Here is a 21,082-nt window from a genome sequence, read left to right on the forward strand (position 1 = left end):
ACAATCCTTGGGGTAGACATATCTCAGCGATTCTCAACCAGGAGTGACTTGCCCTCCAGGGTACAGTGAGTCATGTCTAGAGATATTTTTGGCTGTTACAATTAGAGGGAATGCTATTACCATCTAGTGAGTAGAGGCGAGAGATACTGCTAAACATTCTGCAAGGCATAGGACAGCCTTCCACAACAGAGAATTTTCCAGTCCAAAATGTGAATACTGCTGAGGCTGAGAAATCCTAGTGTCACTATCCCCACTTTATAGTCAAAGAAACTGAGGCTAAATGAGATTACGTAAATTTCCTTGGGTGAGAAAGCTAGTAAACAATGGAGTTGGGATACAAACTCTGGTCTGCCTGACTTTAAAGCCATGCATACCTGTAACCTTACCATACTGCCTCCCTACTGATGGAGAACTTTGCTCCTTAGTTCAGCTAAAACCGAGTTCTTGTCACATGACCAGGAAAAGTTAGGCATGCAGACACATTGAAGGGTGAGGAAGCAGAATTTATTGGGCGAGAAGGAAAAAAACTTTCAGCAAAGCGACAGGCCCCCGCCTCAAAGATTCATTCCAGGCCATACATAGGAACTGAAGAGCCCAGGCTCCTCCCCACTGCAAACGGTTGGTTCCAACTAGCTGTGGCTCCAACCCCATTCTCCCAGTGTGCAGGCCAGTCAGAGGTTCTCCGGGCACCCCCTCCTTATCTTCCTCCTGCATCTATCACTACCACAGGGAAAGTACACGTGCATTTAAAAAACCGTATGTGGAAGGCACAATGTGACTGATTTGTATGTCGGTTATTATAGCAATCATAGAAGAGAGTTGAAAAATGCAGATAATGATTAGAAATCATCAATATTTCTGATTTTATAACACATTAGTATTTGGAAAATCGAAGGGATCTGACTGTTCAAAGGTCTCATGTATTCTTAGCCTTTCTTGTCACTCTGTCATGTTACCACATCAATGCAGGTCACATGAAAAGGAATGTGGTATCAGGAGGCGGTAAACTTGGAAAACATGGGCTGGAGACTATTCTAACATTCAGAAACAAAGCACAGATTTTCAGAAGTAGATTCCTTGTCCACACTGTGTTTTCCATCTGCCCCTCCTTTGTAACACAGCAGTTTATGATCACTCACAACTTTCAGACTCTTCCATTTTCAAAGAAATCTATTATTATTCATTAGAGTAGCTTCACTGAACCAAGTCCAAGGCTGGCCATCTCTGCCCAAGGCCATCATTGTCTCTTGCACTTACCAGCAGTCAGGGTTAATATGTTCCAAGAGAACCTGATGAAAGGGTATTCTGATGGAGAATAAATAGAATGGCAGAGCAGGGCATAACACACAGGCTTTGGGCTTTTTCCTCTAGTAAGAGCTGCATCAAAAGTAAGGCAGATCACCTTCTTGGAGGGAGGAGAGTAGAAGATGAGTGGATACAGTGTGAGCTTTACAGGTTGACAGACTTGAATTGGGATCCCAGCTATGCCACATAATGTAGGGCCTTGGCCAAGTCACTTAGTTTGCCTAAGCTTTAATTTCCTAATCTATAAAACTGGGGCAATAATGCCTAGCATACTGTAGGTATTCAATAAACATTAGCTATTATATTTATTAAATTTTCAGCCCCCAAGTACAGAAAATTGAATTACTCATATTCTTTGATTCATTTTATATGACTCTCACGGGTCTGTGCAGGTTCTATATTATAGTATACTGTCTTTTGCTTTCTCTTTCTCTGCCCCATGCACATTCCTGTTTTATTCCCTTATATAAGTACATAATCTATTGTGTCTGTTCTTGGATATATATGTTTACTTAAAAAATTAGTACATATCCCATATACAGGTGTCCTTAATGTTTTAAAAATTAATGTAATATTTTATCATCGTATAGATCTCAATCTTTTTTTAAGTTTTTCCTTTATTTAATACAATGTGTTTAAGATCTATCCATGTTGCTAAATATATTTTTAGGTCATTATTCCTGAATATTAGCCTAGTAATCCACTCCATGTGTCTACCACATTTTACCTACCTGTAGCCCCTTCTGATGGGCACATAAGCTGCCTGCAACTACCTGCCACTCCAAATAATACTCTGATGAACAGCCTGTACATGTGCCCTTATAACTTCAGCATAAGCTTTTCAACAAATCCAGGGTAGTATTTAATAAAATTCTACACGCATTTATAATTAAAATAATCTTTGAGAAGTAGGAATAGAAGAAAGCTTTCTTAAGATGATAAGGACTATAAAATAGATATTTATAGCAAATATCAAACAAAATGGAGACGTTTCAGTCTCTTTAAAATCAAAAAGAAAACAAGAATTCCAACTACCATAGTAACCTTCAACATTGCACTGAAAAATCTGAGCAACATAAGACAAGAAAAACAAATAAAAAGAATAAGAATGGATGAGACAAAATTATCATTATTTGTAGATGATATGATTATCTACATACAAATTCAACGAAATCAAAAGACAAGCTCTAAGAACTGAGGAATTCAGCAAGCTTGATAAACAATATCAGCTTTACAAAAACCAGTATCATGTGTCTAGACTAATAATTACCAAGTATGAAACATGACAAGAAGATATAGTTCACGATAGTAACAAAAACTATGAAATTTTCAAAAGTTAACTCAGTACATGAGACTTTTACGAAAAAAATTAAACTCTATTAAAAGATACAAAGAAAGACTTGAAAAAATGGAGAAATTTAACATTGTAAAGATGTAAGTTCTTCCTAAATTGATTTATATATTGGATACAATGCTATTGAAATTTAAGCAAGATATTTAAAGAAACTTGACGAACTTATTTTAAAATTTATATGGAAGAATAAAGTTTGTGAATAAATAAATCAGTTGGAAAAAATACCAAAGAGCAAAGACTTATCCCACCAGATTCTATGAATAACACAAAGAAATAATGATACACAGTGTTAAAGTCTTGGTGCAGAAATGGAAGGCACAGACTAGATCTGTTTATACATGGGAATTTGTCATTTGCTGGAGGTGGCTTCACAAAGTATTAGAGAAAGTATATGCTATTTAACAGATGATGTCAAGGAAGAATGGCTCACTATATGGAGATAAAGTTGGACTTCTATCTCACTCACATTGTACGTATACTTACATTTGTGTGAGTGTAAATTCCTGAAAGATAGAAGATACTTGCTGTGAACAGTAAACTTACAAAGTTAATAAAAAGAAAATATTATATAATGTCCTTGTCCTTGTAAACTTAGGACAGGTGGAATTTTCTTTTAAAAAGACCCAAAAAGCACAAATTTAAAAATGGCTGAATTTGACAACATCGAAATTTAGGATTTTGGTTAAAGCATTTCATAGTAAAAATTAACAAGTGATAGATTGGAAGTAGATATTTGCAGATTTGCAATTTTTTAAAAAAGTTTTCTTCCAAATCACAAAGATGAGACAGTCCGCTTTAAAAATGGGCAACAGATGCGACAGGCAATTTGCAGAATGGAAAACTCCAAAACTATCACATGTATGAAAAGGTACTCACCCTCATTGGTGAACAGAAAATACAAACTGAAAAAAAAAATATTGTTTGATGCCACCCAGTACACCTAAGATTGGCAACAGTGAAAAAGCTGGATAATGCCAAATTTGGGGGTGGGGGTGGAAGTAATGGGAAGAAAAAGGAAGTCCTGCACTGGCCCACGTGCTCGCGCCAACCTCTACGCCCCAGCGCGCCTTCTCCACCCACGCACGGGCCTCGGACGCATTTCCAGCCCCTGCGTAGGTTGGGGATGCTGGACATCCACCGCCTCCGGGCAGTTTCACCGTCACATCCTCGCTATCTGTAGCCAAAGCAAAACATATCCTAACTGAGACTTTGCAGCTCTTGTGGCCACTCTGGGCTCACCGGGAACATGAGTGGAAGGGCCCGAGTGAAGGCCAGAGGCATCGCCCGCAGCCCCAGTGCCACAGAAGTAGGGCGCACCCAAGCCTCGCCATTGGTGTGTAGAATGCTTATTGCGCATGGTTTCGTTTTCTCCTACCTCTGTCTCTAGCCTGAACAATGCCTTCCTCTACATGTATCTCCTCCTCTCTGTTACGAAGTAGTGCGTTATCTTTTCTCTCAAGTTTGAGTCTTTCCAAGGTTTCTTCTAACAGTTTTTTCCTTCTAGGGATCTTGTCTGAGTAAGATATTAATGTAGGTATATTAGCCAGTAAAGAGGACTGAAGACTGGGGACAAATATGTCATTCTCTTCTACTTTCTGAGTTTTAATTTCATGATTTCGTTTTAAATTGCCTTGTAAAAAGTGATGTGCTTTCATAACATTACACGGCATATAATCTAATGCAGTTTTTCTGGCTAATTAGTATATAAAAATAAGTACTCTCACACATGTGGTTTAGATTAAACTACTGTTTCTTGAGCAGCCACTATAGAGAAAGCTCCTTGCTGGATTTAGGCAACTAGATTGACCTGCCAATAAGCAACTTTGGAGTGATGTTATTAATACAACTACATATTCTTAGCATTTGGAGCAAGTATTCAAATGAATAGTTTGTGGTCCTTATGCCTTTATTCTCATGAAGTGGTCTTCTCTGGACTGTGTTCATTTTTTAGCAGGCCAAGATAGAGTAACTTCTTGAAAACAAAGAGAAGTAGTTACTATGAAAAGAGAAACTACTAATGGTTCCCTTGGCCTATTTTGTGAACCTGTTTTGGCCCAGTTTATTCATGCAGAGTCATGATCTGACCTGCTGACCCGGGGCCTCTGTTCATTTTATGTCCGTGGGCCATGGAAGCCTGAGCTCCATGTGCATCTGTGCCGCATGCCCTCTGGTGAGCTCCCTGGGCACAAGGATCTCATCTCTGCTTCTTTACACCTCCAGCTATATCTAGCGACAGTTGGTACTAAAATCAAAGTTTGATGAGTGAGGAAAACTATAGCGTGTCCTTATCCTCTTTTCTAGAATGGGCACTCTCTTCTCATCTCTCAAGGGTTTTACTTGTTAACATTTTCTTTGCCTAGTTCATGGTAATCCAAAGACCTGACACTGTTCTTAGGATAATCTTTTGGTTTGTGACTTACCATTGTAAATCTGAACAAAACTTTTTTTTGCCATTTTAGCCTAGATCTGTTGATCTTAGTAACAATGAAGCATCCTCTAGCAATGGCTTCTTGGGAACAAGCAGGATTTCAACCAACGGTAAGTGCAGCTCAGCCTGTTCATTTAGTACCATTCAACCTGAATGGAGCAAGAGGAGCCCTGCCAGGCTTTACAGCAGTAGGCCCACCTCTTGCACATCCTGATTTCCTTTCCTTGAAGGATCCCCTTTGTCATGTTCCTTTGGGACTCTTTAACATAGAAGAACGTGCTGAATTTCCTGAGTGTTTGGTAGACGGGACTCCATAGATATTAGGAAGCCAGTTTCTGTTTCTTTCTATTACTGAAGAATTTTGAAAAAATGCTTTAAAAATCTTTATGGTGTTATATACGAATACCATTTGATCCAGCAACCCCACTGCTGGGTATCTACCCAAAGGAAAAGAAATCATTATATCCAAAATTTATCTGCACTTGTATGTTTATTGCAGCACTATTCACAATAGCAAAGATATAAAATCAACTTAAGCATCCATCGATGGATAATTAGATAAAGAAAATGTGGTATACATATATAAGACAATACTACTCAGCCATAAAAGAATGAAAGCGTGTCTTGTAGCAACATGGATGGAATTGGAGGCCATTATCTTTTTTTTTTTTTTTTTTTGAGATGGAGTTTCGCTCTTGTTGTCCAGGCTGGAGTGCAATGGTGCAATCTCAGCTCACCGCAACCTCCACCTCCCGGGTTCAAGTGATTCTCCTGCCTCAGCCTCCCAAGTAGCTGGGATTACAGGCATGTGCCACCACGCCCAGCTAATTTTGTATTTTTAGTAGAGACAGGGTTTCTCCATGTTAGTCAGGCTGGTCTTGAACTCCTAACCTCAGGTGATCTGCCCACCTTGGCTTCCCAAAGTGCTGGGATTACAGGTATGAGCCACTGTCCCCGGGCGGCGGCCATTATCTTAACTGAAATAACTCAGAAACAGAAAGTCAAAGACTGCATGTTCTTACTTATAAGTGGAAGCTAAATAATGTGTGCACGTGGACATAGAGTGTGGAATAATAGACACTGGAGACTCGGAAGGTTGGGAGGGTGGGAGTGGAGTGAGAAATTGTTAATGGCTGCAATGTACATTATTCAGATGATGGTTACACTAAAAGCCCACACTTCACACTATGCAATATATCCATGTAACAAAACTATGCTCTTATGCCTTAATGTATACGCATTTTTAAAAAAGCAAAAAAAAAAAAAAAATCTGAATGGCATATAAATGCCAATGCCATTGCTTGGAAGAATGGTAGAAACCTGGTATGCATGTAGCCACTGCTCTCTTTCTTCCCCTCCTGTGGTAAACATCACCATTCAATGGTAGCTCTCTTCACAGCAAAGCCAGATTTGGTCTCAGGATACTTGTCAACATGCTACTCCAAGTCACCACAATCACACACTGTGAGTTGGCATGTCCCATGTGTTAGTCTGCTAGGGCTGCCCTGACAAAGTAGTACCAACTAGGAGGCTTAATCAGAAGAAATTTATTTTCTCACAAATCTGGATGCTGAAAGTCTGAGATAAGGTGGGGACAGGGCTGGTTTGTTCTGAGGACCCTCTCCTTGGTTTATACATGGCCGTCTTCTCCTTGTGTTCACATGATCTTTCCTTTGCATTTCTATGTCCTAATTCCTCTTCTTATGACAACAGTCATACTGGATTAGGAACCACCGTAATGACCTCACTTTAACTTAATCACCTATTTAAAGACCCTGTCACCAAATATGATCACATTCTGAGGCACTGGGGGTTAAGACATCAGCATATGAATTTTGGGGGAACACAGTGTAGCCTGTGACCCTGAATAAAACCAGTTAGCCAGGCCGGGCGTGATGGCTCACGCCTGTAATCCCAGCACTTTGAGAGGCCAAGGCAGGCGGATCACCTGAGGTCAGGAGTTCGAGACCAGCCCAGCTAACATGGTGAAACCCCGTTCCTACTAAAAATACAAAAAATTAGCCAGGCATGGTGGTGCACACCTGTAATCCCAGCTGCTTGGGAGGCTGAAGCAGAAGAATCGCTTGAACCCGGGAGGTGGAGGTTGCAGTAAACCGAGATCGCGCCATTGCACTCCAGCTTGGGCAACAAGAGCGAAATTTCATCTCAAAAAAACAAACAAACAAACAAACGAAACAGTTTAGCCATCTCTTTTGTTCTGACCCCAGTGTTTTTATTTTCACAAGCAATTGATTTCTAATAAATGTGGAAGCTGTAAGCATTAGGTTCTCCCAGACTCTGAGGGTCTGGTCCCCCCACCCATCTCATGTCTGACTCTGCTGTTCCTCACTGGGAGTTTTCCAGTCCTGTGTATGTATCCCTGTGATCCAAACACACAAATGAATGTGCAGCCTCTGAGCACAGAAGCCCTACTCTGACAGGTCCAGTGCCCTCCATTATTTTCAGACATTATTCTATCCTTGCAAATGTTTTTTCACATCTGCCACACATTTTTGTTTTGTTATTAGTTTTTTTTATTTAAAAAATTTTTTTTTATTTTTTATTTATTTTTTGTTATACTTTAAGTTGAAGGGCACATGTGCACAACGTGCAGGTTTGTTACATATGTATACATGTGCCATGTTGGTGTGCTGCACCCGTTAACTCATCATCATTTACATTAGGTATATCTCCTAATGCTATCCCTCCCCACTTATCCCACCCCACGACAGGCCCTGGTGTGTGATGTTCCCCACCCTGTGTCCAAGTGTTCTCACTGTTTAATTCCCACCTATGAGTGAGAACATGTGGTGTTTGGTTTTCTGTCCTTGGAATAGTTTGCTCAGAATGATGGTTTCTAGCTTCATCCATGTCTCTACAAAGGACATGAAGTCATCCTTTTTTATGGCTGCATAGTATTCCATGGTGTATATGTGCCACATTTTCTTAATCCAGTCTATTGTTGTTGGACATTTGGGTTGGTTCCAAGTCTTTGCTATTGTGAGTAGTGCCACAATAAACATACGTGTGCATGTGTCTTTATAGTAGCATGATTTATAATCTTTTGGGTATATATCCAGTAATGGGATGGCTAGGTCAAATGGTATTTCTAGTTCTAGATCCTTGAGGAATCGCCACACTGTCTTCCACAATGGTTGAACTAGTTTACGGTCCCACCAACAGTGTAAAAGTGTTCCTATATTTCCCCACATCCTCTCCAGCACCTGTGGTTTCCTGACTTTTTAATGATTGCCATTCTAACTGGTGTGAGATGGTATCTCATTGTGGTTTTGCTTTGCATTTCTCTGATGGCCAGTGATGATGAGTATTTTTTCATGTGTCTGTTGGCTGCATAAATGTCTTCTTTTGAGAAGTGTCTGTTCATATCCTTTGCCCACTTTTTGATGGGGTTGTTTGATTTTTTTCTTGTAAATTTGTTTAAGTTCTTTGTAGATTCTGGATATTAGCCCTTTGTCAGATGGGTAGATTGCAAATATTTTCTCCCATTCTGTAGGTTGCCTGTTCACTCTGATGGTAGTTTCTTTTGCTGTGCAGAAGAAGCTGTTTAGTTTAATTAGATCCCATTTGTCAATTTTGGCTTTTGTTGCCATTGCTTTTGGTGTTTTAGACATGAAGTCCTTGCCCATGCCTATGTCCTGAATGGTATTGCTGGGTTTTCTTCTAGGGTTTTTATGGTTTTAGGTCTAACATTTAAGTCTTTAATCCATCTTGAATTAATTTTTGTGTGAGGTGTAAGGAAGGGATCCAGTTTCAGCTTTCTACATATGGCTAGCCAGTTTTCCCAGCACCATTTATTAAATAGGGAATCCTTTCCCCATTTCTTGTTGATGTCAGGTTTGTCAAAGATCAGATGGTTGTAGATGTGTGGTGTTATTTCCGAGGGCTCTGTTCTGTTCCATTGATCTATATCTCTGTTTTGGTACCAGTACCATGCTGCTTTGGTTACTGTAGCCTTGTAGTATAGTTTGAAGTCAGGTAGTGTGATGCCTCCAGCTTTGTTCTTTTGGCTTAGGATTGTCTTGGCAATATGGGTTCTTTTTTGGTTCCATATGAACTTTAAAGTAGTTTTTTCCAATTCTGTGAAGAAAGTCATTGGTAGCTTGATGGGGATGGCATTGAATCTTTAAATTACTTTGGGCAGTATGGCCGTTTTCACAATATTGATTCTTCCTATCCATGAGCATGGAATGTTCTTCCATTTGTTTGTATCCTCTTTTATTTCCTTGAGCAGTGGTTTGTAGTTCTCCTTGAAGAGGTCATTCACATCTCTGTAAGGTGGATTCCTAGGTATTTTATTCCCTTTGAAGGAATTGTGAATGGGAGTTCACTCATGATTTGGCTCTCTGTCTGCTACTGGTGTGTAGGAATGCTTGTGATTTTTGCACATTGATTTTGTGTCCTGAGACTTTGCTGAAGTTGCTTATCAGCTTAAGGAGATTTTGGGCTGAGACGATGGGGTTTTCTAAATATACAATCATGTCATCTGCAAACAGAGATAATTTGACTTCCTCTTTTCCTAATCTAATACCCTTTCTTTCTTTCTCCTGCCTGATTGCCGTGGCCAGAACTTCCAACACTATGTTGAATAGGAGTTGTGAGAGAGGGCATCCCTGTCTTGTGCCAGTTTTCAAAGGGAACGCTTCCAGTTTTTGCCCCTTCAGTACGGTATTGGCTGTGGGTTTGTCATAGATAGCTCTTATTATTTTGAGATACGTCCCATCAATACCTAATTTATTGAGAGTTTTTAGCATGAAGGGCTGTTGAATTTTGTTGAAGGCCCTTTCTGCATCTATTGAGATAATCATGTGGTTTTGTCTTTGGTTCTGTTTATTTGATGGATTACGTTTATTGATTTGTGTATGTTGAACCAGCCTTGCATCCCAGGGATGAAGCCAACTTGATCGTGGTAGATAAGCTTTTTGATGTGCACAAATTGTTATGAACAGTGAATGATGAAAATCCTTCATCCTTGGAGGGAAAATTGGAGTTTTATTTATTTATTTTAAAATATATATAACATAAAATTTACCATTTAAATTACTTTTAAATATGCAGTCTTGGGAGATGAACTTCATTTATATTGTTGTGCAATCATCACCACCATCCAACTTTAGATCTTTTTTCACCATGCAAAATGGAAACTCTGTACTCATTAATTAATAACTCCCATTCCCCCCTCCCTCCAGCTCCTGGTAACTGCCATACTATGGTAGCTTGAATTTTCAGAAACCACCTAACATCTTTTGAAACCATGAGCAATGGCTTATATAGACAATCTAGTGAGGGTAATAGAATTAAAGATTAAATACATTTTGTGATTTTCCTTGGAAACTTAGACTCCCCTGAGCAGGGGCTGGACAGCATTTGAGCCGGTAGCAGTTCCATGTAGGGTGGTTTCATACAGTGACTACGTCAAGGGCAGTGGTCATGTACAGTTCTAGAAATTCATATTACTTTGCAGTAACATTTTGTATTTTTATAAAGTTATTTTCAACATGCCAGAAAGTCAGCATCTCCCGTACTAATTTAAACAGAAAATACTCATTTGGAAACAGATTTTAATTTCATGTTTTCTAGAAGCTGTCAGTAAGTGATATGCCCTGAGGTGAAACACTGGCTTTTATTCTTATGGGGAATTACCTAGAATAAAAACTGATGGCAATGTCCCGGGCAATTTCTCTTCTTTTCATTGGGAAATGTCAGATTCATCTTCTTTCTGGGCAGAAGTTGCTGAGGACAGAAATTAGTCTGTAATCCTTCAGGGTGTTACACAAGAGCTAACGGTAGAAGAGCTGCCCTCCCTAAATAGGTATGGAGAAGGGAACGGGGAGGGAGGGCTTTCTCTTTAGCCAAGAAGTGAAAGTCTACAATATTACAAGAGCAAGAACTAACTCAAGATCTGTTTTTGTTTTCGTGAGCCTGCCACCCAGGCTGGAGTGCGGGCATGACCATGGCTCACTGCTACCCCCACCTTCTGGGCTTAAGTGATTCTCCCACCTCAGCCCAAGCACATGTCACCACTCCCAGCTGATTTTTTGTGTTTTTGGTAGAGACAGGGTTTCAACACGTTGCCCAGGCTGGTCTCTAACTCCTGAGCTCAAGCGATCCGCCCACCATGACCTCCTAAAGTGCTGGGACTACAGGCATGAGTCACGACGTCTGGCCAAGATCAGTTATTTTTAACAAAATGTTCTGTGTTTTCTTCACAGTTTTCCGTTTTTAGGCTGAAGACTTCTGTATAGTCATGAATGGTTTCAGCAATATGGGCAAACTGTATTCAAAACCACAAGTTTGGATTGCAGTGCATTTTTGACATAGTAGTTGTAAACAGTATCACTAGAATGAAATATGAGCTATTACCACATTCTCTTCATGTTTTAGATAAATATGGGATATCTTCTGGTGATGCTGGAAGTACCTTCATGGAAAGAGGTGTGAAAAACAAACAGGACTTTATGGATTTGAGTATCTGTACCAGAGAAAAATTGGCACATGTGAGAAATTGTAAAACAGGTACCCAGTTTTATGTTACTTACTTTTTTAATGTTACCAAATCTTGCTTAAGGAATTCCAAATTCTAGGTCTAAAATAAATAAGTTCATATGTTTGCTTAACAGATATTTACTGATCACCTTCTGTGTTCAAGGCACTGTTAGATGCTTTAATTTTCTAGCCTTAATTTTCTCTTTTATTAATAGAAATAATATCTTCCCCCAAATGACATCTCACTTTTGGAAAAGATTTTCTTCATATACTGGGGTGGGAGTTAAAAAGATGTTTCTTCTCTTTCCCAACATGGGAAGTAATAATCTTTCTGGACTTCAGCTGTAAAAAGAAAGACATAACCTATTTGGGGGATTCTTTACCCAGATTTCAGGCTCACCCATAAAATTGCATGCAAATTGTCAGTATATGTATTTTCTGGGAAGTAGGTCTATTGTTTTCATTGGATTCTCAAAAGTCTTTGTGGCCACCTCACGAAAGTTAAAACTCACTGATGTGGATCAGTGTTTTCCAAACTTTTTAAACCAAAATAAGAAATATATTATTATCCAGCATACACACACTGTCCACACACAATTGAAGCAAAAGTTTCATGAAACAATGCATCTCTTCCTTTCTGTTTTATTCTGGACTTTTCATTAAACATGCGATTCACCTCACCTGATTTCATAACTGCAGCACTAATGGGACCCAGCTGCCGTTTAAAAACTATCATATGTAGACGATCTGGAAGGGTCTTTCCAGCTCTGACAGTCCAGGTTGACTACTCTTTATTTATATGAGCAGCTAAAATATGTTGCTTTGCCATTTCCTCAGGATCTGGGAGAACAAAAGAGATGTGTTATTTAACTAAAATAGCAAAGAGATTTCTTGTTCCTACCAGATATATACCCCAGGTTGAAGCTGAGGAAATACTGAAGCACAGCTGATACCTTGTATTCCTCACCACCTTGGAGTCTCTGGGTTGCTTTCCTCCATGAGAAAAGCAAAATAGCATCTATTCTATATCTTTCTTTTCTTTTTTTGGAGACAGCATCTCACTCTGTTGCCCAGGCTGGAGTGCAATGGTGAGATCTTGGTTCACTGCAGCCTCTGCCTTCCAGGTTCAAGCGATTCTTGTGCCTTAGCCTGCCGAGTAGCTGGAATTACAGGTGTGGGCCACCATGCCCAGTTACTTTTTGTATTTTTTGTAGAGACAGGGTCTTGCCAGGTTGGCCAGGCTGGTCTTGAACTCCTGGCCTCAAGCAATCCACCTGCCTTGGCCTCCCAAACTGCTGGGATTACAGGTGTGAGCCACTGTGCCCAGCCCCTATATCATTCTTTTCTATAAGACCAAAACTGGATGATTCTCTGTAAGGGGAAGTGAGAAGAACCTCCTTTGTACCCTCCTGGATTCTACCCTGGGGGAGTTTACACCATCCTGATCACTAACTGACTATATTGTGGCCATGTCTGATTTTGTCCTATAGACTTTTAAGATGTGAATAAAAATGTCTGTAGGGGGCTGGAAGTCCCGGAAGCACACATGGCCTCCATGTGTCTGCAGAAAACAGAAGCCCAGAAACCCTGTCTGTTTTCACGTTGGAAAAATGACAGTTCCTTCCTCTCTCCCCAGCCTTCCCTTTAATCTCTGAGGGTCTTCTCTGAGATTGTTTGGTCTAACCACTGATATAGCTTTTTCAGAATTTTCAGAAATATGATTAACTTTTGATTATCTGGATTTCCCAGAGGTTGGGGGTTGTATATTCATAGGAAGAACCAGACTGTTTCTTTATAATATGAGAGCAGTATAATTTCAGAGCAGCATCTGAAAATATTACTTGAGCCGATTTGAATTGCAGAGAATGAGAGCGGGAAGGCAAGCTTTGAAAGGTGTCCTGAAATGGTTGAGTTCAGATGCTTCTCGTCTCACAAGGACAGGAATGTCAGTGTCTGCTCGTATGTTCTTAAGAGGGCTGTTTCATGCATGATCCCATTTTAGCTCCCAAAGGTGTTATTAAGCTGCAAGTTTTAGGATTTATCCTGTATCACTGTGCAAAAATCCTTGCTTTAAAGCAACTACTATGCATAGGCAAATACATTTTTAAACGGTGTGATTAATATTAACATGATGTGATTACCCGATTAAAAAATTATTTTTTGTTTGTCTTCTTCAGGTTCCAGTGGAATACCTGTGAAACTGGTTACAAATCTCTTTAACTTAGATTTTCCCCAAGACTGGCAGCTATACCAGTACCATGTGACATATATTCCAGATTTAGCATCTAGAAGGCTGAGAATTGCTTTACTTTATAGTCATAGTGAACTTTCCAACAAAGCAAAAGCATTCGACGGGGCCATCCTTTTTCTGTCACAAAAGCTAGAAGAAAAGGTATAGTATGATTAGTTTTTTCACTGTATATGTGGGTGTGTGTTTATTATATGTGTATACACACACATACACACACACACACACACACATATATATGCATATGCAAGGAGATTCCAAAAGGTTTGTGGAAAGATAGAATTAAAAGGTAAGAATTTAAAAAACTACTTTTATTTCTTACCAAGAGTTTTACCAAGGTCAAGACACTTTTATAAACAATGATATTAGCCATTTAGTCCATCCCTAGAGAACTAAGGGTCCTGGGAATTTAACCACGTCAATGCAGTCTTTTTTAGCTTATTAACGAAAGAAAAATGGGTGCCCTTTACAGATATTTTAAGATTATAAAACAAAAAAGTCAGAAGGAGCCAAATCAGCAGTAAAGTGGATGCCTAATGATTTCCCATTGAAACTTTTGCAAACTTACCCTTGTTTGTTGAGAAGAATGAGTAGAAGCATTGTTGTGGTGCTCACCAGGGAAGCTTTCCTGGCCATTTTTCTGCTCAAGCTTTGGCAAAATTTCTCAAAACACTTTCATAATAAGCGGATGTTACCATTCTTTGGCCCTGCAGAAAGTCAACAAGCAGAATGCCTTGAGCATCTCAAGAAACTATTGCCATGACCTTTGCTCTTGATGGGTTGGCTTTTGCTTTGACTGGACCACGTCCACCTCTCAGTAGCGATTGCTCTGATTGTGCTTTGGTCTTCAGGATCATACTGGTAAAGCCAGGTTTCATCTCCTCTTACAATTTTTTGAAGAAATGCTTCAGGATCTTAATACCATTTATTTAAAATTTTTATTGACGGCTCTGCTCTTATCTGCAGCTGATCTGAATGCAATGAATTTGGCAAGCGTCGAATGGAAAGTTTGCTCAACTTTAATTTTTTAGTCAGAATTGTATAAGCTAAACAAATTGAGACGTCTGTGGTGTTGGCTATTGTTTCTGCTATTAATCTTTGGTCTTCTCAATTAGGACATGAACAAGATGAATTTTTTTCCTTGCAAATCTGTATAGATGGTCTGCAGCAGGCTTCATCTTCAACACTGTCTCATCCCTTCTTAAGATGAGTTATCCATTTGTAAACTGCGGATTTCTTTGGGGCATTGTTCCCATAAACTTTTCATTATACATCAATGATTTTGCCATTCTTCTACCCAAGTGTCACCAAAAATTTGATGTCTGTTCTGGCTTCAATCTTAGCAGAATTCATATTGCTCTGACAGGGGCTCTTTTCAAATTGAGGTCTTATTCTTAGTGTCTCACACTGGATCCTGTTAGTATGAGTTTATTTTGGTGCAAAATTTTTGAAATCCATGCATAGTTTTTTCGTAATACATATTTTCCATGAACTTGTTGAGGTCTCCTCATACATGCTTATATATTTAAGAGATTAGTTGATTTTCATGACAATTGGAATGAGTGAATCACTCCTTTCCTTTTTCCTGTTCCCTTGCCTGAGAGCTAAAAAAAGACTTCCTAATTAAGATTTCACTAGTAATTGATTTCTTAATTTGAAGCTGGTGGTCTGGTATTTTAAAAATAAGAGCTGTAAGTGTCCTTGAAATAGGCACCTTAAAAAATAATTCCCAAAGTAGGCAAGACTAAGAAACACCATTTGTTATAGCTTCAGAACTTTAAATTAATTCTACCGTTTTTTGCTCCTGCACCCTTGTGCCTGTATGTCCAAATAATTTTACATCAATTTTTGATTCTAGAATTGCCATTTATTTAACTACTTGCTCTATCGTATGAAATTATGAGTTATTTATATCAATTTTTAAAGTTTTTTTAATGCAACCATTGGAAATAGCTATTATTTCATATTCCTTTATCCACCTTTTTACACATTTGACATCTTCAGTCCTAAAATAAAGATGGTATGGATGTTTTTAACATATGTTTTGTTCTAAAACAATGTTACAATTACTACAAGAAAAAAGAACCAATTTCTGTGTGAAAAATTAAAACAGAGCATTGGATTAAAATTTTATGCTTCTATCCCTTAGAAATCTTAGTCCCTTAGTTCAGCTGTTTGCAGAGTGTGGTAACAATAGCTTAGATTTAAATTTTTAGACTCTAGGTAAGTCTTTGTGAATTTCCTCAAGAAATGTGTTTCTTGGCACTCTTGGGCCTTTTGCCTTTTATGAGACCCTGAGATCTATAGGAGCTGCTTGAGTGATTGTTGCATTGGATATGGAACATTAAAATTATACCATATGGCTAAATTTAATGGCTTAGAAAATCTAGATCTGTAAATTAAGAAACATTTTTATTCACCATAATTTTTGATTGATCCTTCAATTCTTTGTCCTATGACTAGATGTTGATAGCATGCTAATATGGCTTCTCATACTTAAATGATATATTTCAAGTCTGTTGTTACCATTAAAAATGATCTTGTTCTTGTAGGTACATTTCTAGCACTAGTTTAGAAATTTAGATATGTTGAAATTATTAAATACTACCCTTGAAGTGTCCAGCTTACTTCCATTGTACCTAAACAGAATGAAGAACGTATACTCTATAAATGCTAAGAATGTGTTACTGCTACTCATTTCTCATTCAAAATGAGCATGTAGTATGTGTCAAACACCTTTATGTTGCTGGGGATGGAGCCTAATAAGGAGGCAAGTGAGAAAATAGACCATAAAAACATGGTGTGACAAATCAGGCTTGTTTATTTTATTTCCCAGATATAGGGGATACTAGGTTTAAACAGAATAGTGTTGTCTTATTTCTTATAAACATATGACCTGTCACGCAGTTACAGTGCAAAAGAAAGTGTCCTAATGAAGATACTGCTACTCTCACCTTTTTATTCTGATCTTGGTATTGACTGAGGCTTAATTGTGCATCCTCATCATCCCCTACACATGTCCTAGGATGCTTATTTAAGTTGAAACATCTCAGCACTAGTTGATGCATTGAACTCCTAGGAGTTCCAGGATTCCTGTTCAGCTGCCCCCTAGCCTTCCACTGTCCAGGCCTCATCTGTGCACCTGCAGCCAGACTGGTGTTGTTATTCATGTCCACATCTATTTGCCACTCTCATATACTTATAAAGAGCCTACTCTGAACCTGGCAGGGTGTTGCGGCCATGGAGCAAACAAAGATAAATAAAACAGAGTACTTGTTCTCCAAAATTTCAATTTTGAATAAAATTCTTTACAAATAAATACTATGTAAGGTAGAATAAAATAAGTGTCATAATAATTAGTATCTTTATTATGCTAGCATTTATTGAGCACTTACTAGGTGTTAAGTACTGTCCTTCTTTGTTCTCCAAGTTATCCCCAACATCTCTCTCTTGAGCAGATCTATACTTTGTGTCCCACAAGTAGCTGCTACCACCACTGCTACTACCAGTTACACCTGTCAGATTACATGTGTTGATCACTTACTCTGCCAGGCTCTTTTTTTTTTTTTTTTTTTTTTGAGATGGAGTTTTGCTCTTGTTGCCCAGGCTGGAGTGCAATGGCATGATCTTGGTTCACTGCAACCTCTACCTCCCGGGTTTCAAGCAATTCTCCTGCCTCAGCCTCCCGAGTAGCTGGGATTATAGGCACCTGCCACCACACCCGGCTAATTTTTGTATTTTTAGTAGAGACGGGGTTTCACCACATGGCCAGGCTGGGCTCAAACTTCTGACCTCAGGTGATCCACCTGCCTCAGCCTCCCAAAGTGCTGGGATTACAGGCGTGAGGCACCACGCCCGGCCTGCCAGGCTCTTCATAGCATGATCTCATTTAATCCTGTCATCACCCTTGGGGCCTAGTGAGGCTAAATATCTTGCCCAAGGTTGTCAGAGAGAGCTTGATGAAAGGCAAGATTAGTTCTAGCAGGACACTTGAGAGTGATAGTTCCTTGTTTAGGATTTTGATCAGTGAGGTGGACAATGGAAGATATGGAATTCCTAGGCAGAAGAGGCAAACATGCAATGATGGGAAGTGAGGGCCATATTTTAGAAACTTTTGCTCATTCAGGTTTAGCCAGGAAGGTGTGGAAGTTGTGATTTCAAAGGCAAAGAGAACTTTAAATGTCCTGCCAAGGAACAGAGACTCTTCCATGGATCACTGAAGACTTTGAGAGAGCATTTCCATGGCAGCTGTGTTAAATTACAGTTACTCTGATCACATCCTATTGAATGGTTTACAGAAGGAGGTGGGAAGAGTAGTAAAGTGCCACTGAAATAGTGTGGGCAAGGTGTCGAAAGGGCTTGAAAAGAGATACAAAGTGCTGCTATTTATTTGAATTCCTGAGTGCCTGTGCAATGGATGGAAATAAAATCAATGCATTATCTCATTTAATCGTCACAACCCTGTGACTTTAGTTAGACTCAGTACCAGAAAGGTGTTCCACATCACACCAGCTGTAAGAGGCAGAAGACCAGGGTCCATCCAATTCCACATCATGTGCTCTTAAGCACTGTGGTAAATAATGGTATTGGAACAGCTGAGATAGATCAGAGACATTCCTGGTGTAGATACAGTAAGACTTGCCATCTGATTAGATTGTGAATTGAGGAGGAGAAGTGAAAGTTTACTCTGAGGTTAGCAGCCTGGGGACTGGAGGGTCAGAGGTCCAATAAGAGATGTAGGAAGTGAAGGAGGAGTGGGTGTTTGGTGGGAAAGGTACAAGGTGGGCTGAAGAGTTTGATCTTAGGTGGTTGTTGAAAATGCAGTTCCTGAGACCATCTGCTGCCACCTCCCCTCAACCACTCATCCCAAAGGATTAAGACATCCTTTGTTGTCTTAATCTTTTGTTCCAAAGCCCCTGCAGCAGTTTGAGAGGTGGGCATCCCTTCTGTCTGCCAGAGTTTTCCCCATGTTGATGAGCTCTTTCTATAGCTGTCCACCTCTGATTTCTGTACAATTTTATCTGAAGCAAGAAATTATCTCTTTGAAATCTTACATGCCTGTGAAAAGATCAGTTTCTCTTTGTTTCCATGCAGTGACTGGTTCCTGCCTTACATTCTTGATGCAACCTAAAAGTGGTTAAAACCATACTGTAGCTGTAGAAAGTAGAGGCAGAATACATAAATGCTTGCTAATTAGCTGACTTTATCTAATTGCTTATCCCTTTGAAAAATCCATGATCTTTGATTGATATTTATTGACTGATTTGTATATTCCTTTATTTCAAGAACCTATACTGAGTCCTTTCTGGTTCAAGAAGCTTTAAATTTAGTGGGAGCTGTTATAGAATCATATTCATGCGTTCATTATATTGCTAGAACATTGTTCCAGGTTATAAGGACTTTAGGATTTCTCTAGACCTTTCAGCAGTTTATAAAATCAGATTTCTGATCCGTTCTAATTTCCACCACTTGTTCCTCTCTCTCCCCATGTTTACTTTCCCTCTCATTTATCCTCTCTCCTTTCTTTCCTTCTCTCTTCTTCTCTGCTTTTCTACATTATAAACAGACTTTGGAGGCTGTCCTCTGGAATCCATGAACTTGGGATGGGCAGGACAGTCCACTAGTGGGCTTCTGAGTATCAATGAATACTCTGAAAATGGGTACAATTATGTACACACACAGTGGTGTGTGTATATATATGTATATATGTGTGTATATATATATGTGTGTGTGTGTGAAATTTTATTGAGAAATATCTAACTTTTATCAGACTCTCAAAATAATTTGTGACCCATCTCCCTCCCGCTCCCTAGAAAGATCAAGAACCACTGCTCTGGAACTCTCTTTGGACCAAACTTTGAACCATGAGTCTGGCTTTAATTCTCCCTTAAGAAGTTAGAGAGTAGAGAGATGTGTTGTTTTTTTAGGATTGGCAAGATACAGAGAAAAAAAGCCCTCTGAACATAATGTGATGATTAGATTATTACTCATATACTAACACCTGCAGTTTTGTTTTTGTTAATGCATATTACATTGTGATGTAATATGGCTTTATAATCTGCATTCTGCACACTTGGGGATAATTTGTAGGGTGCATATTAAGTACCTCTTTTTCCCAGGTCACAGAGTTGTCAAGTGAAACTCAAAGAGGTGAGACTATAAAGATGACTATCACCCTGAAGAGGGAGCTGCCATCAAGTTCTCCCGTGTGCATCCAGGTCTTCAATATCATCTTCAGAAAGTAAGGCACTGGAAATGTGAATTTAATTTGGGCTAATGATACCTTTCAGCATAGAGCCTGGGTATTAAAATAATCGACCATTTTGTAGGCAGTGTGCCAGCAGTGATGCCACCGTTAGGGCAATTTCTCAAGTACCTTCTCATACATGAACAATAATGTGCAATGCAGCCCATTACAGCCACTCAGTGGCACAAACTGTTAATATCCAGTATTATCCTAAGTTGAGACAAATAATATGGGGATTATTGCTGTCTCACTGGTAGCAGGGAGGGTACCTTTTTCCTTTTCTTCTTTTTCTGTGTCTTTTCCCAGACTTAAAAGTTCATTTAGCAAACTTAGTAAGTTTGGCTTAACAAACTGAAGAATTTGTTTTTCTCCTAGCCGGTTGATTTAGGAAAGAAGATCACTGTCTGCTTTCTGCCCTGGCTCCACCCTCAGCCCATTTCTTTCCCCCACATCTACATGGTTGTAGCTCAGCTCTTCAGTGTTCTGCAGACTGGTCTAAGGATCACATACTCCAGCGTCTTAGGGGTGGAGTGGAGCTCCATAAAAGGCATATTCCCTGGACCCTCACTGAATCTAGTTAGTAAACAGAAGTTCACAGATAGGCCTAAAAATTCACATTTTTAGGATACACTGAAGCTTGAGAACCACTGTTTTACATGCTGCTAGTGTGGATCATTAAGATGATCTGTTAGAAACCTTACAGGCAAGTCCTTTATTCAACAGTGACCTCTGGAAGGCATGAAGATGGGGAAGTTTGGGGATTTCCTGAGTCATAAGGGCACATCAGGAACTTCCCCCACCCAGATGTCCTAATTCCTAATTCCAGTCAGATGTCTTGTCCAGCACCTTTTGGTCATATGTGAGCCTCAGCTTACTGCATATCAGCTCTTCAGAAGCCAGTCTTGCATGCTGACATTTGGAAGACGCTTTCAGTGAGAAAGTTCTTTCACTTGTCTTTTATCTTACTTTACCCTCACTAGAGCACCCTGAGGCAAG

At 39.4% G+C, this 21,082-nt stretch overlaps 1 protein-coding gene across 2 annotated transcripts in view; it reads left to right on the forward strand.

The window, feature by feature from the left end:
• Positions 1-3,733: 3,733 nt before the first annotated feature.
• Positions 3,734-21,082, forward strand: part of PIWIL4 (piwi like RNA-mediated gene silencing 4) — a 56,561-nt gene continuing 39,212 nt past the window's right edge. The window contains exons 1-5 of one of the 2 annotated variants that reach the window (XM_054437359.2): positions 3,734-3,992; positions 5,119-5,197; positions 11,490-11,621; positions 13,769-13,983; positions 19,959-20,080. In XM_054437359.2, coding sequence (XP_054293334.2) covers positions 3,906-3,992; positions 5,119-5,197; positions 11,490-11,621; positions 13,769-13,983; positions 19,959-20,080 — 635 coding nt within the window. In that variant the 5' untranslated portion in view covers positions 3,734-3,905. The remainder of the gene's footprint in view (positions 3,993-5,118; positions 5,198-11,489; positions 11,622-13,768; positions 13,984-19,958; positions 20,081-21,082) is intronic. The other variant, XM_063671363.1, reaches the window with a different exon arrangement.

Source organism: Pongo pygmaeus, chromosome 9, assembly GCF_028885625.2.
Source record: "Pongo pygmaeus isolate AG05252 chromosome 9, NHGRI_mPonPyg2-v2.0_pri, whole genome shotgun sequence".
NCBI lineage: Eukaryota > Metazoa > Chordata > Mammalia > Primates > Hominidae > Pongo > Pongo pygmaeus.